The sequence below is a fragment of the Rhopalosiphum maidis genome, chromosome 2 (assembly GCF_003676215.2).
Source record: "Rhopalosiphum maidis isolate BTI-1 chromosome 2, ASM367621v3, whole genome shotgun sequence".
Classification (NCBI taxonomy): Eukaryota; Metazoa; Arthropoda; class Insecta; order Hemiptera; family Aphididae; genus Rhopalosiphum; species Rhopalosiphum maidis.
This window is the reverse complement of record NC_040878.1, coordinates 65,235,055-65,260,737: the sequence shown is the minus strand read 5'-3', so window position 1 is coordinate 65,260,737 and position 25,683 is coordinate 65,235,055. Positions and strand designations below refer to the sequence as shown.

The 25,683-nt window shown below is 27.9% G+C and overlaps 1 protein-coding gene across 4 annotated transcripts in view; it reads left to right on the top strand.

Annotated features, from left to right (window-relative positions):
* LOC113552207 (autism susceptibility gene 2 protein-like) overlaps window positions 1-25,081 on the top strand; it is a 32,577-nt gene extending 7,496 nt beyond the window's left edge. Inside the window, exons 2-17 of one of the 4 annotated variants that reach the window (XM_026954957.1) lie at window positions 6,749-6,979; window positions 7,226-7,399; window positions 7,467-7,502; window positions 9,549-9,575; window positions 13,670-13,718; window positions 14,048-14,418; window positions 16,306-16,866; window positions 20,403-20,602; window positions 20,668-20,829; window positions 20,896-21,068; window positions 21,127-21,371; window positions 21,441-21,599; window positions 23,469-23,501; window positions 23,575-23,809; window positions 23,876-24,509; window positions 24,650-25,081. In XM_026954957.1, the coding sequence (XP_026810758.1) occupies window positions 6,749-6,979; window positions 7,226-7,399; window positions 7,467-7,502; window positions 9,549-9,575; window positions 13,670-13,718; window positions 14,048-14,418; window positions 16,306-16,866; window positions 20,403-20,602; window positions 20,668-20,829; window positions 20,896-21,068; window positions 21,127-21,371; window positions 21,441-21,599; window positions 23,469-23,501; window positions 23,575-23,809; window positions 23,876-24,509; window positions 24,650-24,845 (3,486 nt within the window). In that variant the 3' untranslated portion in view covers window positions 24,846-25,081. Of the gene's footprint in view, window positions 1-6,748; window positions 6,980-7,225; window positions 7,400-7,466; window positions 7,503-9,548; window positions 9,576-11,438; window positions 11,737-13,669; window positions 13,719-14,047; window positions 14,419-16,305; window positions 16,867-20,402; window positions 20,603-20,667; window positions 20,830-20,895; window positions 21,069-21,126; window positions 21,372-21,440; window positions 21,600-23,465; window positions 23,502-23,574; window positions 23,810-23,875; window positions 24,510-24,649 lie in introns of those variants that run through there. The other 3 variants (XM_026954956.1, XM_026954958.1, XM_026954959.1) reach the window with 3 other exon arrangements.
* The last annotated feature ends 602 nt before the right edge of the window (window positions 25,082-25,683 follow it).

The following is a 25,683-nucleotide window of genomic DNA, read 5'->3' as shown; positions in this document are numbered from 1 at the left end:
AATGTTACAGTTATAGTATATTTGATTTGGATTAGTTTTTCACTCTTACCCCACATTTTTGGTTATTAAAACTTACAAGCATCGCTCGAGTTAAAACAATATTTCAAGGTATAACATAATATATATTATTATTATAACACAGTGGTAATAATAATGTGTAACTTGTCGCCTTAATTTTTTTTCAACGAAAATCTTTGTTACCGTAGGACTACCGTCAAAAAATCGTAATCAGGGATATAAAATCCTACAAGAGAACTTTCGCATGTATAAAAGTGTTAAATATAATTATCTTTAAGACTGACGCATACCTATTAATCGTATTAAACGGCTGAGAAACGAGATCGATTCCCGTGAAGAACACACAACTACACACTCCTGACAAGGAAATAATAAAATATATATTATATTATATAAAAGAAAAAGAGTAATAGCTAGTTGCAATGTACGACTGTCGTTTGTATTATTAAACGGTCTGTGGATGAAGAGGTCGGGGTGAGAGGAGGTGATAATTTGTCCATGTCATGTTCATCCGTGCCCGTCGCGGCGGCGTGCTGCTCGTCGTTTTATGAACCCAAGCCGGTTGTTCCGACGCTAACTCCACCCACCACATCGTCGTTCCTTCCATCACAAACCTTATCGAACAAAAGCGATGACCGACGGTACGGTAGTAGCGGTAGTTCGGTCGTGGTCGGCTACCACCCGATCGATACGTGCTTGCTGTCCGCTGAATCCGCCATTCGGTTGGCGGCGAGGAAAAGTCGGCAGCATCTTTTCCGCGTTGCTCGGGTGGCGTATGGTGCACAAACTATACGGTTGTAGCGCCACGTGATAGTCTAGACACGCGTTTGTAGTGTTTTTCCTTTGTTCTCAGTGGCTGCTGGTTTATAATTACGATTTCGTCGTGGTGTATATTATAACGATAATAATATTATAATATTCATACTCATAGCCATAGGGTCTTAAGGTAATATCATAATATTACCCAGAATTTTAAAAGATCATTCAATTTTATGATTAGATGACGATCCAGGAAATTTCGTGATTTGTTTGAAGTTTTTCGCTGTCGTTAACGTTACCGCGACGCTAATCGTTATTCGTTGTACTAATGTGAATTTGTGCTTATTAACGATGTTGCATAGAAGACTCAATATTATTTCCATGTTAAAATGAATATTAAAAGCCAAATACTTCCTCTTATACTTGAAATATAAAAAACACAAAAAAAGTATATATTCAATATTATTGTTTTCTTGTATTGTTGGTTTAAATTATATTAAGTTAACTTACCAACTCGAATCTTTTATTTTTCCACATAACTGTTGGGCTAGGTTTTAACATGCTATATTTTATAACGACTTGTTTTATGTGCGTAACCGAGACGTTAAACATCGTTGGTACAAGACAGGTTTTTTTTTAGAAAGAAGAATCTTAATGTAAATGTTAAACAGTTTTTTTTTTGCTGGCTTGAATATAGGTACGCGTAAAATTATTCCATTCGTTTATTCATTGCATATTAACTGGCGTGTTAGTTGAGTTTAACTCATAATTAAACCGAACTCGAGTAAATCCATACCTACTCTTGTTGGGCTGCATTCTTGTCGACCTTCCACCGATGCAATCAAACTATTTTAAGCGTGGAAACCTTGTTAAACGTCAATAATAAGAATAGTAGGTATTGCAAAATCTACAATTTACTCCAAGTATTTAGTTGTTGATTATAACTTATGAGCTTTTAATAAAATATAAGCTTATATTTTAATTTAATAAAATCCGTCAGATATAATTTTACAAATATCAAATAATAGTCATATTATGCTTATTATTATAAATATTATTTAAAAAGAGTGAAATAGTTTTTCCAATTTGTTGTTTTATGAAATTGTTTCTTAGCGTCATTTATTTTAGAATAGTGTTAAATTATAATAGACATATATTTGAGTTGTGCAATATTTTATAGATAAGTTTATTATTCATTCTTAATGATATTTATTAGAAAAATTAATTTTTTTCCGCTTTATATATTAGATTATATATTTATAGACATTAATCTATATTTATTATTTCATATTTGAATAATATTTAATAAAGTAACTTTTTTTCAAAAGTATTTAAGTTAAGTATAAATATTTGTACTAATTATACGGTTTTATCATTTATCATAGATCAATTAATTTGTAGATACATAATTTTAAAACGTTTGATAAAAATAGATTTCAGTTAATTATTGTTTTAATTATTAATATGCCTATGGTTTATTTAATAATTATTTTATGATATTAGAAAATTTATTTTAAAGAAATAAAAAGTATCTCGTATTTTTGCTTAAAAGTTAAACAATTACTTTTAAAAAACTAATATAACTGTTGTAAGAGATTTTTTTTGTATATTTATGTAGGGCAATACGTGGTAAATTAAACTGCTATAACCACTTGTATTTGTTTTCTTATTTTAAAATTTGGAGAGTAAATTATAGTTTTATTAAGGAAATAACTAGAGAAAAATGTGATTAAGTATCGTCAGGTATGGCATTTCAAAAATGTATGCGACCCCAAGCACTTGTGAAATATGTTTATAATAGTTTAGTGGGGACTGGGTGTGAATAAATATGCTACCCTCATTAAAATACTCTTGGGAACTTGTTCTCATAATGCATAAGCTTTGAAGTAGGATATAAATTAAGTATGTATAACATAAATAAAACACTTGATTTTTTTTAAAGTAGATGTTGAGTTGCATACCTACTGTTTATTCATTATTTTCCAACCTTTTGAAAAATCAAATGGTAGACTACTGGTTATACAAATGTATTTGTAAATTAAATAAGTAATAACAACACGACATTATTCTATAATATAAATATTAAAGTATAATAGTATAAAAGGTAGTTATAACATCAAAATCACATTATATTTATTGAAAACAGAAATTAGAAACAGATTGTTAGTTTAATACAAAAGAATATTAATAAGTTATTAAGAAATAATAAGGCTCGAGACTTATAGCATTTAAAATCTTTAAAATAAGCGCTTAAAAAAGCACTAAAAAAACATAAGCACTCAAATAAGTATTTAAAAAACTTAAATTTGAGCAAAAATATTTAATTAAAAAAAAAAACTTTGTTTTTACATGATAAAGTAGGTACTAGACATAATTTGTAACTGTGCTAAAAATAATATAATTAAAGACTACAAAAAATATTGAAAATAAATGATTAGAAATACTTTTTAACTAAAAAATCAAAAAAAAAAAAATCATTATATTATAAAAAAAATCAAACTTCACTTTCAAGACATTATGGCTTATTTTTTTTATAGATTTTTCGAGGGATTTTCTGAAAAAACCATAAAAAGTAGAAAAACTGGTAAAAAAACAAAAATAATCAAAAAAACTGGAAATAAGTATATTTTTAAAAAATCCTTTAAAAAAGCACTTTAAATTTCATAATTGAACGTGTTTTGATATGACATACACTTTTATAGCATTCTGCTATATTTCAAGTCAATTCATAAAAATAAGCAAATGCTTTAAGTCCCGAGCCCGAGTCATAAGCATAACACTTATAAGTTGTAATTGATATCCGACCATCACTTAAGTTTTGTCATTTCACTTGTACTACATTCAGTACAGGTAAAAAAATTGGTGTTAGTTCTTAAAAGTGTTGATTGAATTTTTTGTTGGGTACTTGTCTGGCACAATCGTAGATCTAGTATATATTTATGGGGAAGGAGGATGGGCGTTTTGGATAAAATTAAAATTTCAGCCCAAGTCTGATAAATTGGTATAAATACTATCTAAACTAATAGGCATAAGCGGCACCAGCCTTCATGATCTTGGTTGCAAATGTTTTTGTAAATTTTTGTCCCCCTCCCCATAAAATATTATTATCATTATACTTATATATACTGTACTATATTATATAACTACAAACTTTAAGGTTAATTAAATTATATCATATAATACTCGAAAAATCACTTCTCTCAGAATCTATAAGTGATTTTTTTTCGATTAGGGGTGTCATTGTTATAACTGAAGCTCTCTTTCAAAATATTTTTTTTTTAGCTATCAATTCGTAAAATTGTAACATCACATTGTCAATTTTATTTTTAAATTCTGTTTTGTTATTAATAACTTTATTATGAATACAAGATAGCAAAAATAATCTAAATCAAACACTGGCACTGATTTATCATCAAATCTGTACTGCGAGAAAATTAAGCCATCTAATAAGGAATATATCACAATCGGTGAAATCCTAATAACTTCGACTATCATAGTGTTAAAATTATATAGTTTTTATATAAGACATTTAGATAGCCCGTACTTTTTGAATTTTTAATACGAATAAAAACAATATTTATTATGTCAAACAAGGGTTCGATTAGACTAGCGTTTTGTTAGTGACCGATAAAAAAAAGACATGACCAAAACGCAATCAGCAAAACAAACAATATGCATTTTATCGGCTGCCGAAAGCAGACTCCTAGATTTCACAAGAGTACCGAAGGGGGGGGGAGGTTATCGACTCTCCTCTTCCCCTTGGATCTACGCCTGGTTTCGCATCATTGATTAACCGGTTAGGCGCAAATAATTTTGGTATAAGATAGTATAGATATTGTTATATTTACAAAGCTAAAGTAAATTATTGCATTTGAAAAACGATTTTTTTTTTAAGAAATAGGTTTACCTTTTATTACTTTTTACTTTTTGTTAAAAATAAAATAAAATCATTTTCCGGTTAATAATTCTTATATATTAGCGGTCACTCTTCTTGCTTTGTTTATTGTGATATAGGATATGTGTGGATATACATGGTTATTTTAAAGGTACTTAAACAAACGTTTTATTTTTACTACCCTGAAAAATATTCACAGTTTAATGCACTCATAGTCGAAAACAAAACCATCTCGTCTTGGTCAGAATAAATTAACGCAATAAAGATATATAAAATTTTGAAATATTTTATTATGTAAAATAACTAACGAATAAAGCGTTCAAATACTAGGTTTTTTTTGGTCTTCTTCAAATTGTTTATCTTGGTTGCACATAGTTCATCTTTATGTAAGTTTGAAAATGTTTGTTTTATTTTAAGCAGTATACGTAGCAGTACTGCAGTATATGCAGTATATTAGAAAATGTGGCTATTTAAAAATGTGATATACGGAAAAGATTTTGAAAACTTGTATCGTTAAGTTATTATAGGGTAGTTAATGACTAAAAAGGGAGTTTCTGCATTAATCAACGAGTACAATTTTTATTTCTATTTTAAAATTATTTTACGATCACAATAATGTTTGAATTAGATGCTATAGCAGTTATAGTGACGGAATCATGCCAAATATAAACATTTAAAATTTAAATTCCTTATTAAACTAAAAAAAATCTTCAACTAAATATTTTAAATCGTTGTCCGAAATATAAAAGAAGGTACATGTACCATGTATGGGCACCATGGTACGTACTCAAGTTTAGAGTATTAGTGAGAGGTGGGATAAAGTAAAACAGGGGTCCCCAATTAATATTTTTGAAGGGTCTGAAAATTTTTCGCAGTCCATCAAAATTCTAAGTACATAATATTTACATTATTTAAAAACCAATAATATTTAACAAAAATAATAATTTAAAATAATAACACATATAATGTTGTAATATTATGTATTATTTATTCTTTGTCTGCTGGCCGGATAAAATGTGTTCGCGGGCTGCCATTTGGTGACCCATGAAGTAGAAGATAACAAACACTGGGAACATAATATTTACTATAAAAAAAAAGACTTAGTGAAAAGAAAACTGATAAAAATATTGAAAAATGCTGCAATGTGTGATAGTGGCGGGAAATGTATTATATACAAGAGTAACATAATTAAATTGTACAGTTATTAAAATTAACTAAATTTTATTATAAAAATGAAATCTCGCTTTTAAGTAGATAATGCGTTTTCGTATTTACTGCGTTGGCATTTTAACTCAACTTATGATGAATAAAATTTATTTCCCATAAAAATGTAATGAAAAGTATATAATATATTGAATTATTTAAATGAATGTTATGTTATTTTTATAATGTGTAATATTGCCAATTTTAATTTTATCTTACTAGTTATGTAATGTGTGTATATATTTACATTAATATAAAAAATAAATATATATATATGTGTTAGTATTATTATTTACAATATATTATCTTATTTTATTAAAGAATTTCTTTATAAGATTAAAAATTATAAATTCTATATTAGTACCTATATATTAACCGGCATAGGGATAAGTGCCTAATACTTATACATCTATTATTTCACATCACTCCATTGTAAATATAGACAGTTAATAAAATATATTTTTTTAAATTTTATTATTGTTAGATAGAATTCAGAGTTTAATGCTTAAAGATATTTTATAATATTCTATAATAATGTAATATAGTATTGTAAATAATGATACCCATATATATTAATTATATGAAAATATATTCATATATACATAGGCTATAATTAAAACCTTCTATGATATAATTTATAACCAATAGCTGATGATATGTGTAAAAAAAGTAATGCTAACTAATGGATATTAATTGCAATCAAAAAATTTGGATCATATTATTTAAAAGTAATATACCTATATTAGATTTTTAATTACTGTTAAGATTCAGAAAAAATGTTTTGCTATGTGTTGTGATTCAGAATTAAAGGTTTAATACTTGTATGTAAATATTTTAATAAATAAATATATTCTGATGTTTACATTTTTTTAGAATTGCGTGCAACAATGTTTGGTGAAGAGTGCAGTGACTCTTGGGTTAGATCCATCATCTCAAAGCTTTTTACACCGGAATCATCATAAGCATCACCGAAATCATGCACATAACCACAATAACAACAATCATCATCACGACAGTAATTCCAGTACTCCAGTTACACCAGTTAAACCAGAATATAACGTTCCCAGTCCTCCTACAACACCTAATAATTTTAATCATAATAAGGTAAGTCAGACAACAAACATGAAACTAGGAAGTTAGTACTAATTTGTAAATAAATACATTATTCTGATTTTGAAAAACGTAAATATTTTATAAATACTTACAAATTAAAAAAAAAAATAGTCATATAATTTTTAAGAAAACAGTCTTAACTATACGATTTTATGGATAAAATGTTTTCCCGATAAGTTTAATTTGTGTTACAATTTCTCTAAAGGTTAATTATACGAATGAATATTTTTTATATAGGATTCGTCGTCATTGGATTTAAAACACGACAGCGAAGGAGGAGACAATGATACTTCTGTTGTACATTCAAATTCTGTACAATCCTTTAAAAGGCCATCTGGCAATAAAGTATCTACATCGTCACTTAGCCAAAGTGGTCAAAGACGATCAAGTTCGAGGGAACGATTCAGTGATGTAAGATCAAAATATATACTATTTTATTCATTTTAATTATGATTAACACTTTTTTTTTATTTTATAGGCGAGTAGCAATTGTAGTTCTGGCAGAGGGTATATTGTAAGTTGTATTTATATTATTATTATAATTACTTTTAATCATGCGATTTAAAAAAAAATATTTGGTATTTTAATAATTTAATCATATATTCTTAGTAAACAGTGTACTTAAGAATATGAGATCTGTTTATAATAATATAATTTATTAAAAAATATTCTTATATTTGAATTTAGTGAGTTATAATACTTTTTAATTTTTAAAATTAGGTAGTTTAATTTTAAAGTATATTCATTTTAATAGACGATAGATAATATATTTATAAGTAGTGTAGGTCTTTTAACTAATTGTTTTTTTATGTTTATCTCTTTGCATTTTGACTAGAAAATTATTAGTATCTTCAGGTACGATCTCAACAGTATTTGGACACGGCGTCTAGCGTTAACTGCTGGTGCGAATATATATAGACGTCTAGACGCAGCGTCATGACGCCTGCTGTTTCACGGTTTGATATTGTGTATCTTTATCAAAAACAGATTCATATTAAGTGGGACATAATATTCAAGTTGAAAATGAATTGGTTTATAATTTATTTATTTATTACGAATATGAACTGACATTTCAATTTTTTTTTTTAAAAAAAAAGATGGTACATTATATAAATTATTTGTATTATTTCAATTTTTTTCATTCTCAGGATCTTATTAATTATATGTGAGATTTTGTTGATGTTTATATTTACTAAATTATTTGTAGAAAAATTAGTAGTTGTCTAAAAGAATTGAATTATATTTTTTTGGCGTTTGAAATTCAATTCATCTTTTATTGAGGTTTATTATTACTGTATTTGAAATGATAAATCTCTTAAGATGTGTAACATGATAACTGATAGTAGTATTTTACAAAGGATGTAGGTATTACATGTATTGCCTACGTCTTATAATAACATTGCAAATTTGAATTCAGGTATTACAATTTTGTGTTAGTTTTTCTATTTTCTTTCGTTGTTTTTTTTTTTTTTACAATATTTAAATATTTAAACGAGCATGTACATCTTTGAAAATTTAAAATTGGCATAATATTAAAATTAAAATATTGTGTAAATCTAATGCGAAAACTCAGATATTGTTCTTACCTTTAAATTCGATTTTAAGATTATTCATTTGAATAATAATGCAACAATATAAAATTGAAACTATGAAACGTATATTTGCTGTTCTCCATTTGGTAGCGCCAATTATAGAGCCAAAACAGCTGTGACATCCTCAACGAAAACTACTTTCTTAGTCTTATTTTTTGTGCTTACATTATTCTTAAGGTCATGACAAAATGACCTACAGAATTTCCTATAAACTCGAGTATAAAGTATGGATAATGTTATTGTTTTTAAGTGTAAGAGTGAATAAATTACAATTATTTTGATCTAATTAAATATCAAAAATAAAAAAAACTATGTTAGAAATATGGAACGTAAATAATATGTTGCGTATATCGTGTGTGTAAGATGATAAAATTTGAATTTTTTGAATTTTTATATTCTAACGTGTAATTTCTCTATTTTGCTTGTAAATTAGATTGCAATTTTAAATTGTCAAAATATTTTTATTAAAACACTATTTGCAAAACTAACATTTTAATGATTTTGACAACGTTCCTTCTTCTATATATATACGACTTACTAAATTTATGTAAACGATATAAAGCAGGGGTTGGCAAATCTGTCCCGTGAGACAATAACTCTATGGGAAATAACTGGACCGCTAAAATAATTTTTTTTTAATGGTGGTTTTCCGCACATAATAGATATTTGATCTATTTTTATATATTTGATATTACGATGGCATTTATCGTTTATCACTGTTTACAATAATAGTTATAATAATACAACAATTATTAATTAATATTTAAGTATTTTCTTGTCCTCAATAATTTTTTTTTCGAATTATCTGGTCCGTCAAAGAATTTAATTGCTGACCCTTAATTTAAAGTATCAATTATAATTTATAACTATTATTTTTTATATCGCAGTAATTTGTAATTTTTTTTATTTGTAATCAATACTTTTTTTTTGTTTATTTTACTAATTGTATATATTTATTATGTTTTTAGTGTGATAGTGAAGACGAAGGTGATAAGGTAAGATTTCTCTGAATATTATTTTAATTAAATAACTAATTATAATGCTACAATTTATTAATTCACTATTTTTTTTAAAAATGTAATCAATAAAATATGATGGTTTATAATTTGAAATTAATTTGTCAAAATAATTTATTTAGGGTTATTCAAATTGAGATTTTTAAATTTATTCTATGTTAATTATATTTGGTATAATTTAAATGTATTTGAACTGTGATGACTCTTAATGTCTTTTTAATCTTTGAATAAATCATAAAAAGAAACCTCGTAAATGCTGATGTTTTGTGAAAATTATGACGTGGGAGTAGTAGGTTAGGTTAAATTATTCAATTTATTTAAATCAAATATTATTAACGGTAATACTTTTTGTAGTCTTATAGATCAAAACATATTTTAATACAATTAACCATAATTACAAAAGTAAAAAATATGGTTAAATATTAATAATATACAGTGCTTATTTTGATAACTTTTAAGTATTAATTTATCATCTTTATCAAATGAATATAAAGAAGTTTTTAAGTATATTTGATTTATCATTATTTTGATGTAGCGCATTGTTTTGTATTAGTCTAAAATAATGTGAAAAACGTTGGCGAGAGCATTGTGTCAAAATCTCAACCTAACCTTTATTTACATTTTGAGTTCATTTTGTTTTGTGTAATCTTGATTATCTTGGTAATAAAAACTATAAAATATTATATAATTTTCTCTCTGTCGCCATTTAAAGGAGAAAAAGAAACGACCGTAAAATCTTGTCGGCCCGGGGTCTTTTTGCCCTGTCCTCCCAATTCTCTTCTGTATCCATTTAGTTTTTATTTTCCTCGATTTGTTCCCGAGGAGAAAACCCCTCTTTCCCTCTAGGCGGTACACACAAAAAAGTCTGAAAGTTATCTTTAATAGAGGGGGATGAGGTAAAATCTTCGTTGATGTTTTTCCTTCTACAAATAATAATAATGGGCTTTTCGACATCGCTGTACAGTGGTAGCGACATGAATATTTATTAAAAGTTTTAACACTTGCGAGGACGGGGGCAAAGAAAAATCGTCTCATACACCCTCAGCACCTCTTTACTACTCCCTTTATATATGTATATATATATATATATATGTATAAATATTATATATACTTTGCTGCTTTTGAATATATTGAATTTTTTATTGCTCATCTCTGTCGCCCGGGCATTTCTAACCCTCGCGGTGGCGACCACAGTCTAACGACGATTCTTGTCTCGACATATAGACATTGCGTAAATTTAAAACCACAGACGCAATCGATGTCACACTTTCATCGATGATAATCGCGAGCCACAATTATTGTCGTACGCGAAAAAAGAATGTAATATTATTGTACGCTTCTTTACATATTCGATGACATCGACAACACAGGTCGATATTTTCTAAATAAAAGAAGGGATGAAGAAGTATGTGCCGTTTTTACATACATATATATAGTGGCTATAGTGCAATTGCTGGTTACTATACTTTTTCTCTCGCGACAGACGTGCAGGAATTTTCTCCCGTGTTTTTCCACTTTCTCGTCGCACGTTCGTGCGCAAGTCCACCAAAGTTTTTACGACCCTTGGGGGAAATACGGATGATGGCGAACGGTGGTAACCAGACGGCAGTGACGGTGGCTGTGTGCGTTCGTAGAGTGACGCGTGCGCGCCGTATCGCGTTTTCCCTTCCCGGCCACTGTCGTCGACTCAACAACAATACGGCGGGTGGCGTGTTCGGCTGCTACCGTGTAGCACCAAGCCACGAGTCACATCAGTAGTCGCTTGGTGAGCTTGGCGCGCGCGCGCTGTCGTGTACGTTCGTGTTTACGGTCCGCCAAGTCCGCCGCGGTCGTCGCCGAAATCTGATTCACGCGCACGTGTCCGTCTGCGCGTGTTTTCGGTTCATAATTTCCCGCCTATTTATAAAATAATACAATTTTAGGTCGGCTGTCATTGCGACGACCGATCGTGTTAATACGATTTATATTCCGATCAACACGGAAACGCCCGACGTGTAGTTGTTATTGTGTGGATCGTCGTCCGACATATACACCCGCCCGTCCATCACGACCATGCTCTTCTTGAAAGATGCCGCCTTTTGAACGCAATATCTCTGCGACCGCTATGACCGTAGACAGACCTTGTTGCAACGACCGAACGGTAAACATCGATCGTACATAATAATATATATTATTCGCCTGTCATTGAATTGTCGTCATGATCGATCTCGTGGCGCAATAATTGATTAGGAATATTATATAATAGTCGCGAAAAATTCTTCTTAAATATTCGTTTATCAGATCATATTATATTATGACAGTGCTTAAACTTAATCTATTTAGGGGAAACAAGTGTGTACGCGTGCAAAACAACATTCCGCTGTTAAGTTTTATACTTTTTCGTCGTATGTTTCATATATTATGTTTTTTTGTTTCACTTTAACTGTATGTATTTTTATTGTCATTTTAAAGCGTACGTGGCTTTATGTCTCATATATTCGTGATACATGCATAGTGCAAACAGCATACCCCCGGTGGTGGTTTTATTAATGCTACGCCGTGGTACGAGGTGGTTGGCGACGGTGGTAACGGTGATTCCACATAATGCGCTCTTGACGTTTTATTGTAAATCAAATTCTCCTGTAATAGAAATAACGATGTTACCTAGTTACTAGTTAGCATAGGTGGAAGTAACAACTACTTGGGTTCAGCTTTGTGTCGAAATATATTTTATTCATTGTTTTTCATCTATCCCATTCGTATTATCAAGAAGAGAAACGTTTTGAAAACAATGTTTTATTTAGTTATATTATATTATCGAAGTGGACCATACCAATTTTCTCGATTAATGATATGATATTGGGTAATTAGATCATAATACGTATATAAAAATCTAAAACGAACAAACGTCAAAATTTTAGTTTTGAAATAATAATTAATCGCATATAAATATTAGATATCTAGCTATTTCACCGCGAATAATAATAAGCTTATATTCTTTGTCTAGGAAAATAATCTTAGGTTTTAATCAATGTAATAAGTAATATAATATTTGTACGCGTTTACAAGTTATTGTAACTAATTTTTCATTATCTATATTACCTATGACCTTGTTTAACGCGTATTTATATTCACAAGATATTATCTGTGAATTAAAAAAAAGTGGGAAATATTAAAATATACTTTATACGTTAAATAAACTATTACTTTGGATGTTAGTTAATAAAATATGCTCGGTCATCACAGCAAGTCGATATTTGTGTTGAGTGTAGCACTTGAAGTTTTTACTTTATCCCGTGCACAATTTTAAAATATAAATAATACGTGAATAGTTCGTCAGTGACGAACCTTGAATAAAATATTTAAAACATTTATATTATTATTTTTTACTCGTGTAAGAATCCTATTTTTATTTTTATTTTTTATCGCTTTTCAATTATAATAATGTGTGTACGGTAAAATACATAAAGATTTTAAAAACATAAATATTAAATATATTTTATTTAACTTTGCAATTAAATATAACGCTTATTATACGTCGTCATAATGGACGGAATTTGTTGTACGTGTCAGAGAAGAAACATTAATTTGATAAAAACTACTGCAGAAATAATTATTTATAGCTTAATCACACCAAGGGTCAAGTTTTATTTTTATGTGTTTTGATAAAATTCAAATTTATTAAATGATCTGCTGCGAAATAGGTTTGGATGTATTTGTGCCCAAATTGGAGTAGTTTAATAATAATTTAAATTAGTTATCGTAAAATGTTAACTACCATATGAATATTAAATTGTATTATACAATCCAACAAATACTAATCTCTAAAAATGACATCGTTCTAATGTCATTGAATTCGAATAGCTTGACTATTTTTCAATATGGTTTACGATTATTGCAGTGAATCGTTAACTCGACTACCACACAAAGCTGATATGTTTTTTTTAAGACCCGTGATCGTAAAACTCAGGGGTTATTAAAAATATAGTGACTCAAATTATGGCTTTTTGAAAATATAATGATAATAATATTTTATTGAGCACTGAAAACAAACTAGACGAAATTATATAATTTTTGTTTTATTATTGTTTCAGGGTTCAGATAATTCTGATCTCTTCAGGACTAGTCTAGTTTCCAGGAAAGGTAAGCAGTATTTAAAATGTTTTAATAATTTTTATTTTATTGAGCTTTTCGATGTTAACACTTTTAAGTTATATGCTATTATATTTTTATCCTAATGTCGTTTAGTTACTAATCTACTGTAACAAAAGTTAAATTTACAATGTTATCTAATTTTTGTACGTAAATAAATTTATAAAATCGAAAATATTTCTTTTAAATATTAATATTACATTATAATACATTATTATAATTTTGTACACGGCGAATTTAATATAATTCTGCACTACTTATATTTATTTATATAAATATTATGTTAATAATTCATTTTTAAATTACTAAAACTTTTCTAGATGAATTACCCGGAAGAATTTCTTCTGAACCTACCCAGAATTTACCTACTACGGTCTCTAAAGAACCTATATCAATAACACCACCAGGTCGACAACCTACTCCCCCATTAGTTAATGGCATAGATTTTGATAACCATTCGACGCCTGAAACAACTACAGCATCTACGACTCATATTAGGCCCTCACAAAATCCTATGTTACCACCACCTTCAACAACTCCTCGGGCTCTACAGGTGTCTCAACCAAAATGTCCGTCTCCCACGATACCTCCAGTATCCACGCCCCCTACAACACCTAAACCTCAAAGTACACATGTGAATGGACATGAACCTTCAACGACTCCTGCTACAGTTACGTCGAGGTATTCCCCGGTAAGTAAAATGACCATACATTTTAATATACAGTATTTTAAATTTTATTTATAAAATATAAATTTAGATTATATTTTTGTACTAATATTATAATTGTACTGATATTTTGAAATGCATCTGTATCCCGATTATACAAAATATAAAAACTATATATCTAATAAATAGTAATGAAATTCAGAAAAAAAAATATAATTTATTTAAAAAAGTTTATGATTTATATAGTTTATAAAGTATATACAAAAAAAGAGATATAACTTCCTACTTATTTTCCTAATACAATGCTCAATTATTTATGTTTATCATCGTGATCAATGATTGATACAATTTATGAAATTAGGATTACTCTGTTTACATATTTTATCCTTAAACCTAGCTGGATATTAATTTACAAAATGCATCAAGAATCAAGGGATAATAAAATTAAACACTAAAATAGTATTAAACTATATTATTTGTGAACAAAATATTATTTAATAAATCTAATAAATTAGTAAACTCAAAGTATTGACTCAAACATTTGTTGTTAATTATGAATCAGTAAATAGTATAAATACCTTTCTAATAACTATTGAAGTATTAGGGAAATAAATCAGAAGTGATGGTCAATTGTAGTATAATAATATAGTATATCTATTTTGTTCTATTTTTTTCAAACTTATCGTCATTTTGTCTGGACTTTTAATCCCAAGGTCATCGTAGTATATTTCTGTCAATCGTGAATTTGAATTTTTAAAGTGATATTAAGTACTATTAACTACTATATTACTTTACTGTATTATATTTGCTTGTTCATTATAAAATAAATGGTAATATCTAAATAAAAGGTAATCAGTAGACATTATTCACTTAAAACATTAAATTTTGCTTAATAAAGATTGATTTTTTCAAAGATTATTTGGAAATACATTTCTTAGTACTATTATACTGTCAGCTCTTATTCTACACTAAGACATTATTATTGAATACACATAATATTTTAACTATATAATAACAATTTAATTAATCGTCAGCTTTATAGAATAATCATTATTATAATAAGATTAGCAATGTATTTCATTAAATATTATTACTTATTCTATTTATATATGCCTACTTCAATGAATTGTATATATAAATAAAATCATTTTGAACTGTATTTTATTTTATCAACCACATAAACAAATAGTTATAGACTACAGTATTTAAACTCTGAAGACCATTATGTATTCCATGCACTCGTTTCAAGTTTCTCTTTATAGTTTATACCATTATTGGCAAAGGTTTTTTTTTTTTATTATTATTATATATTATATAATAATATTATATTATCGCGAGGCATTTATACAGTACTCTCCCCGGTACATTACCCTGATTGCCATGGAAACGAGTTCATCTTAAAACTATCGTGTTTATCGTCACATCAGTATTCTCTGTAAGAAATAAACCAGCTTTAAGCTGCCTAATATCGCACTTGTTTGGATATAAAAAAAATGTAGGTATACACTCAAGAATCATTTTCATGTTTCGCACGTACATTATAATTATCATTACATTGACTTATAAATAAATAAAATAAGTTTGATTGCCTTATAAGAGATGTTACCGAACAGAAGCTAATAATATGTTTTGGTTAATTACTACTAGTTATTCATTATAAAATTATAAATTTAATATCTACTTATATTTTATTATTGATACATAATAAATAAATAAATATCTTACTAGATGGGTGTTAATTTCTTATTTATAGTATTCATTCATTCCCTTTAGTTCAGTATAATTAATATTAGTGTGCGATATTGTATGTACTAAATACTAATAATGTTTTATACATAGTGTAAAATTTTAATTTTAAATAATATTTTTATTTTTATATCTTACTAAAATAGTGGTTTTTATATTATTTAGGTACCATCTTCAGGACTCAATAGTCCTAGGAATTTTTCAACGAATCCGGTACCACCTACGAGTGCGCCGCCATACCAAACACCACCTCAAGCGTGTCCATTATCTTTGAGCATAACAAATTCTTATATTACTCCTTCAACATCTCAACACCCAGTTTTATCTCACGCTGCATCGAATTACATCCCAAAATCCCAAAATCAAACACCTTCTCCTCACCAACATAGTTCTCCTTATATGCAAAAACCAAACATGATATACCATCCACCTCACGGTGCCCCTTATCCCTCACCAAATTATCATCCTAGTCCATATAAATCTACCCCTCCGTTATTGGCTACAGTGTCTAGTGCATATATGCCATATTCTACCCAGTCATCCACAGTGACCGTATCTGCTTCTTCTACGATTCCTAGCACGTCCAGCAGTCCATTAACAACGGCAACGCCAGTAAACAATTTTAGCTCTCCATACCAACCTCCTGTTCATCAACAACATTATCCACCGTTGTATGCTCCATATAGAAGTACACCATATATGCCATCTGCGCTTTCAAATGCAGCCGTAAGTATTGTTTTAGCTAACAAGTATAATAATTTTGGATTCTGAGCTGAGCGATAAATGTATTAATTTTAAAATGGTGTGTGTGTGTGGTCCTTTTTTATGCATGTATATACGAATACGAAAGGTAGTAAAATAAATGCTTCGATTTTAAACTATGAGTGTTTTGGATAATAAATTGGATTTAATTTGTACATTAGATGGATCAAAATTTAAAATATCTAGCATTAAAAAAAAAAAAAACCGGGATAAAATTTAAGCAAAGCTAAATTTTTTTACTTTAATCTAGTTTTTGACAAATTCAATTTTTTTTTGCGTAACTCAAAAATGAATTACTATAGATAATATTAATTTTTACTAAATGTTATCAATTTGTTTGAACAAAGTTAAAATTAAAATAAAATTTTCCACGAAGTTAATTCAATCTACTGTATTACTTACAGTAAAATGAATTATTTTATCTAATAGCAATATCAAAAATCATAACAATAAATAAACTTAGAATATAAACTGACAGACTGTCTCCGCTCAGAATCGTTTTTCGTATGCAATGATATATCATTAAATTCAAATTTAACACATCCATCACTGTAACCCACTCGATACATACCGTACGGCAAAGCGGTATCCATTTACTCATATTTTTTATATAAGGGGTTAGGATAGTTAATAATTATAATAATTGTTTTATAATATACAAATTAATTTAAAAAATAATATAATACGAGTTTACTTTAAAAATTAAAATGTATTTGTTGATTTATTGTTTGATGAAAACAAAAATTTCCTATTTTTTTAGTATAGTACTTATTTTAAAATGAATAAATAATAATAATATATAATTTGAATATCATTAAATACAAAAACATGATAATGGTTATCTCACGATTTTATTTTTATAACAATTTACTGAAGTATAACTTATTTATTTAAATTTAAAATTTCGAAAAAACGGGCGTAACCAAATTACGTTATTTTCTTTAAAATGTATATTAAATTAATAAATATATTTATAAGGAATACAGAACAAGAATACAATTGAATTTATTTTATAATAATTAATTATTATATGACTCATTAGAGAGACGGGAGACAGTCAACTTACTTTTAACTTAAGACTTAAATGAGTATGTAATTATGTTTTTTAATTTGTAATCAATGCTATGTATTTGGTATGTATTTAAAATCTAATTTTTAATATTACAAAATATAATAAAATTATATTGGACTCTGACTTCTGAGCTTCATCCAACCATTTATGCAGTACCACCGATATATCGTATTATTTCATACACAATAATTTGAAATAATAATAAACTTGTGCAGAAAATTACCAATACATTAGTACATTACCTAAAGGCTTAAATAACTTAGAAATTGTTGGAAAAATATTTTACCCCATATACTCATATTATGATATTAATATGTTAATCCTTGAAAAAGATTATTTTGAGTATGACAAAAAATAATCAAAGTTCAACACAATAGATTGAAAATAATATTTGAATTTATGTTTTACCTAAATACCTTATTTTATTTTATTTTTTTTAATATTACTAATTAATAACGTTTATTTACCATACATTTAACTGTTATTTGAAAATGCATTGACCATAGTTTTGATTATGGTTAGATAGACCATCGTTTTGCTGTTAAACTTAACGGCATCATTAATATTAATAGAGTTTCAACGGAGCAGAAAACGGGCTTGTAATTAGGAAGCCGGGGGAAATGTTGCACGGAATTTGTTCGCTTCACTCTTTTCTCTCCCACTTTATCTCTTTCCCTCCACTCTTTACCTTGGGTACGGATGTTAATTTTTCCATTCGGCTGCTCCGACGAGAAGTCTAGAGAAGGTTAATGATAAAACTACATGATGGCGGCGGTAGTGGTACCTCCTTAATTACTACAACAGAGTCCTCTCCCTACCTTGTATATAAAGCTCACCGCTTATCGACTTTTGCTCAGCCCGATATAAACTTTTGGGTTTCCACGAACTTACAGTTTTAATTTCCCCTCGTTAAACACTTAAAAACTCCGTGTAATCGTGTATGTACAAACAAACCTTTTAACTTAATATCTAATTATTTATTATTTTTATTTTAAATTTGTCGTCTTATCCAAAAATGTCAAATACCTACCATTCATTTTACGATGATTTAAAACATTGTATTATTTAAATAATTGTTATTATTTTCGTATTAATCGGTTTCCTCTTTAAGCCATGAATTATGATTGATAAATAAATATAGTATATTGTAGTTTTGGTACTTCAATTATTTGTTTGTTCAAAAGATTAAAAAATTAAAAATAGTTTATTACTATAGTTATATTAACTATTAACTACTATAACTTTTTATAATTTTTTATTTAGTAAAACGTATGGGTTAATGCATCAATGTTAAATTATTTTTGACAAAAACATTGCATTTTAAATTAAATTATTAGTTATTGATTATTAAAAAAAATTAAATAAAATTTATGAGTTATTAGAAAAAAAATATTTTTCATTTACATGTATAATTTTGTCAAAATTAGAACTTCAAATGTCAACATAGAAAATTATTTCTGTTTTTTGATAGTTATAGAATTATGTAAAACAAACTTATAATTAACTTTGTATTAGATGTTTAAGTTTAAACCATTAAAATTAAAAATATCATAAATATTTAACTATTGATCTCCAATAGTTAGTACATTTTAGTTATTTTCAAGAATTTTATAAAAATGTAATCATTTCATTTCTTCTATTTTTATTTCAAAACAATCTTTCTCCAAAATAAAAACAAATTGATAATAATAAAATATACACAGTAATAATATAAATAATTTGAATAAGAGAGTTAAATGATAAAAAACATAATACTTTAAAGGCTTATAAAAAAAAGGAATTACAATAATGAATTGTATAGTATATTTTCCATATTTTATAATCTTAAGTACAATCTAACAAAAACAAATCTTATAATGAATTTTTAAACAAGTTTTTATTCACAAACAAAATTTTTATGATATATAAATAAAAAAAAAAGTTGTAAATTTCAATTGCCTATTAATAGCACAAAAAAAAAACCAAAATTAATTCCTAGAAAATGCTAAATATTTTGTAAAAATATCAAGTCTATGTATTTATTGATGTTTAAATTATAACAATTAAACAAAACCTATATAAAAAAAATTAGTTTTCTGTAATTTTTTTTTCTCAATTATTTTAAAATATGATAGAAATTGTACATTTGTCTGACCAAAATAACCAATTAGATCTAATTTTTTGCCAGTTATAATTATGACCTTAACTCAAAATTTTTTTTATTCTTTAAATGGTAGTTGCTGACATCATTGTGAAACTTTTACATTTAGTGGAGCTTAAAATTAAAACAATATATTAATTTACTGTTAAGTGTATCTTGTATACTGCTATTACAATCTTGGTGAGACAATGGTTTAACATTTTAGTTTTGATTTATGGAATAAAAGATTTATATTTTGCTCCTAATGTATCTATATTAATAATAATTTCAATAATATATAATTTATAGAGATTGAGTCGAACTTCTCCCATGTCTGTGATATCAACAAAATCAAGTATTGTGTCAGCACCTCCTCTTGTTGCACCAACAGTTGCTGCTGCTTCTACTTCTACTACTACTACTACGTCAATTTTGAGTGGACACTCAGTGCTTGGTAGAGGGCAGTCGCCACGAGGACCCAGTCCAAACAGAGATCGTGATAGTTATATGTAAATTTAAAATATTGAAAAATCCATTTTATTGAAGCAACGTATTAATTCTGTATTGTTAACAGGTTAAACCGAAGTAATGGTCCTCAATTAAATTCTCCTTCGTCATTTAATGCTTCATCATTAGCATTACCTCCAGCTGCTACTCCAACATTAGCACCTATTGTTTCGTCATCAGCACCTTCTAGTCTTGTGTATAATAAACCACCATTATGGGGCCCAATGGGGTAAGTACACGAGCTTATTAAGGCATAACTATTTGTTACAAAATAATAAAAAAAAATTTTCTCCAGAAATAACAGTATTGCAACATCTACAATGGCAAATATTACTCGACAGCACCCATCATCATACCCTCCTCCATTATTTTCTTCACCAGTAGCTACTGCTACATCCCAATCTTCTTCATTGCCATCAGCACCACCTGCTCATAATCCCTTTTCTGCTGAGTCCTTGTTTCAGTCAAGTAAGTTAAAGAAAAAAATATTAGTTGTATTTAGGATTCTAAAATGATTTTAATTTAGATCAAGCTGACATGTTAAGGAGAGAACTAGACTCAAGGTTTTTAGCATCATCGCAAGAAAGATCTTTGGCTGTTGGTGCACCGTACTTACGGACTGAAATGCACCATCACCAACATCAACATACTCATGTTCACCAACACACAGCAACACCACTAATCCCAGCTGTAGCTGCAACTGCTACAACTATACCAAATGCTTCAACAATACCACCAGCACCAACGTCAGCATTATATCCTCCTCCACTGGTTAGCATATATTAAACAAATATAAAATAATATTTAATATCGTTATAATTGATATATATGTATTTATAGTTTAAAGATATACCTAAATTGGGAGGAGTTGATTCACCATTTTATAGACAGAATTTATTATCTGGTAGCTATCCAGGATTTACACCAGGCCTGCTGCATTCTTCAATGGGTCACACGCCATTTACACCACCAAATCATATGCCAACATTTACACCAAAAGTAATTATACATTATAATCTGATTTCACATAACATATATAATATTTATTTAGTATTATAGTTTATCTGGTTATAAAACTTTATATAATGTAAACCTATAATTATGTGAAAATAAACATAAGCAAGAAACTTTAAGTGCTTGGGCACATGTTAAACTCACTCAATTTATTGAGCTATAAAATTGCATGATTGTTACAATTATATAATTATGCTACATAATATGTTTGCATATTGAAACAATTTTAGAGGGTGTGACCAATAAAAAAAAACATTGAAAATTAAGAACCCCTCTCTATATACAATATACATACAAACTAGATAAAGTGGTATTGTCATTAATTTAAATTTATTACTATTGCCTTTTATTATTAATTTTTAATTCCAGTATAATCTAACAAAGTTGTGTGTTTAATTTTAATGTTAATATTTTCAATATAGTTTATACTCCTAAAAATATCTTTTATTTACCTAGTTAATAAGTGTATCTAAATTCGGAACTTAAAGCATTTACTTTTATTTTGGCTTTGCTTTAATTTATTAAGAGTGTTTTGTATAAATGTTTAACTTGTGACTACAATTTAAAACTTAAAGTTTTCATTTTGCTTATTTTAGTGGTTATATATTTTTTTAAATGTTTCTTTCTAGTTTTCTAGTTTGTTTTTTGTTGATTTTTTTGTATATTTGAGATGTCACAAAAATAAACACTGACAAAACCTCAGTTTTTTTTCTATATTTGTTTTCCTCAGTATTTGTATGATTAAATATTGCTATGTATGGATTTGTATCTTATTCTAACTGTTGTGTCAATCATAAGTAGCTATAAGGCAATCAATAAAAATATTCTAAATTACCTGATTACCTATGGTTATGAGCAATACGCTAATAAAATTGGTATCATGATAAAATAACTTATGATAACTCAATTTTTTTGTCTCACTGTTTGTTATATTATGATTTTTTATTTAAGTAAAGGGGCAGAAAGAAGGAAATTTAAGATTGCTTTTAACAAAGATGTTAGGTGTTTATTTTAATGTTTTAAGAAGATGTCAATGTAGTATTTGTCATCTCTCTCTAACCCACGATTTAAGATAATATGGTTGCCCAACGAATCATTATAAAGTGTCTACTGAAATCACTATTAAAAACAGCTGGAAAATCCACTACTAGCGCTTGAATGTAATAGTGGCTATAGCCTATAAGCTCAAATACCGTGCTAGCGGGCTTCTATTCTTAAATCATGATCGGTACACATCATTTCACAAACACTAGTGTACAATATTCCAGCTGTTCTAGTTATTGAATTTAGTTGACATTTAAAACATTCTTATCATAGATCGTCGGGCATCCATACTATTTTAAATCGTGCTCTAATCCATGGATGACATAGCAAATTTTTTTTCACAATAATAACTATAACCCTATTAATTACTCAAATTAGAATGAAATGACCTCTTATACAATTTAAAGTTAAGAAAATTATCTAGTGAATCTCATAAGTATTTTATTATATTTTAATTTTAAAGCGAGTTATGAGTATTTTAAAATTGTAAATTGCTTATATATTCTAAAAAACTCATTCTTTTGAACAAAAAATTTGCTATGTTGCGTGTGGGTCAGAGAGAGAAAACAAATATTACGCTGATATCCTCTTTAGGTCTCAGAATCTGTAATGAGAGTCAGCCTTAGGTAAGAGCCTGATATTTTTATATGAAATTTTGGACCTTGCGTAATGAAATGAAAATAGATTCTTAAGCTTCACCTAAAAAAAAATTCTACCAGATCTTGATTTACCTTATAGAGCTGGCTCTGCCTATACTGATTACTTAATATATTAAAATCTTATGATAAATATTTATTTATTTTATAGCAGTTGACCGATACATCAAAGCCAACAAAGTCAAGTGTAAGTGAATTATAATATATTACCTCTTGAATCGACTTTAAATTAATTTTTATAATTATATTCAAATATATAGAAACCTGGAAAATGGAATGCAATGCATGTGCGATTGGCCTGGGAAATTTATCATTATCAACAGAAACAACAAGTTGCAGAAACCAAAAATGTTGCAAACAATCCGGTGCCAAAGACTGAATTATTAAGGCCACCCACACATTTATTTCCACCTAGCCGACCACCACACGATCTCTCTCCGTTTACATCACCTCATCATCATCATCCAGGATTACCTCCTGGCTATCCACCTATGGGTAATTAAAATTAATGCTTTTCTTGTCTATAAATATATTTGAATATTAATGTAATTTATTTATTAGGTCCTGCAGCAATGTTTACGAGGTACCCAGCTGGATTTCCACCGATATCCTCATTCCCGCCCAATCCCATGAATGATCCATGGGCTAGGTTACAGCCTTCTCGTGGACTACCTACACAAAATCCAGCTTATGGCCCACCTGGGGGTTGGCCAATAAAACCAGATCCTGTAGAAACAGAACGTGTAGAACAGCAACAACGAGAACGTGAAAGAGAACGAGAACGAGAGCGTGAGCGCGAAAGAGAGCGTGAAAAAGAAAGAGAAAGAGGTCGAGAACGAGAAAGAGTGAAACGTGAAGAAAAGAGAAGACATATGATTCAGCAGCAGCAGTTACAGCATCAACAACAGCAACAGCAGCAGCATCAACAACAGCAACATCAACATCAACAACAACTTCAACATCAACAGCAACAGCAGCATTTGCAACATCAACATCAGCAACAACAGCAGCAAGTAGCTAAGATGAGAGAACGATCACCTTTAAAAGATCCCAATTTAATGTCCAAAGAAGAAGATTTAAATAATATGATGTTGGGTCGTATTCCACCACCATCTCATTACCTGCCTCCACCACCAAGACATCCTCAAAGAGCTACACATCTACCGACACATTTTTCTCCGTGGGATCAATATAGGTGCGTACAATTGTACAATTATATTTTAATCAATTAAATATTTAAAACAATACATAATGATAGTTAGAGACTAAGCCATTTAGGTTTTTTTTTGTTTCTTGAATTTTAAAAATATTTATGAACTATTTGATATATTTTAGATATGATTCTTTAAGGTTTAGTCCATTAATTGCTGCTGCTGCTTATAGAGCTGAAGAAGAAGAACATAGAGCCAAATTATTTGGTTATCATCCTCAAGCCCATTTAAGACCAAAAGACCCATCTCCTAATACTCATCGATCAATGCCTCCAGATATGCAATTACCTAAAAAAGAAGAATCTTCTCAATCTAGGTAGTCCAAAACTTAAAAAGTTTTTGAATTTGAATATATTTTATTTTTATAGTCAAAATATTGGCATAATGAATTTAATGTTAATTTATTCTTTTAATTTCTCACCACTACCCTTATTAGTGTCCTTTAAACATAACTATATTATTCTTCTATGTATACATTTTTATTTTACATATAAAATGTAATGAACAATTTTTACTTATTATAATAATTATTTTATGTAATTTTCTAAAATTTAATTATGTGCAATTAATTTTATTTCAATGATTTCTATTGAATTAAAATGTAAGTAATACCATTTTAATACATTTATTCTTTGGTTAATGAAATATTATGAATTTTTTTTTAAAATCATGTTGTATTCGTGCAATTGAGTTTTTATTTTTCAAAAAAAAAAAATATATATATTAAATTATATATAACACCTGCAACATTCTTTGTAATAATTATATAGGACACACAGGGTTAATTTTTATTTTCTGAACTGATTTTTTGACCCTTGATATATATATATTTATATCACATCAGAGTTGTATACTACCAAATTAAATTTAAAAATAGATAAGAAACCCAACATTTTTAATAAATATTTAATATTATTTGTAAAAAGTGTTTTAATGAATTTTCATTGCTTTTGTTCCTATTATTGTTTAATATAATATATCTGTGAATATATAATTTTTACATGGAAATAATTTTAATTATAATAAATTTGAAAAAAGAAATAAACCCCATTATTTAAGTTACCAGTTAAAAACAATGATAATAATTTTATCATTATTATTAAGTTAATAAATTAAATGCTTCGTGCATTGTGTTTTGTAAAGTATAGACACTTATTA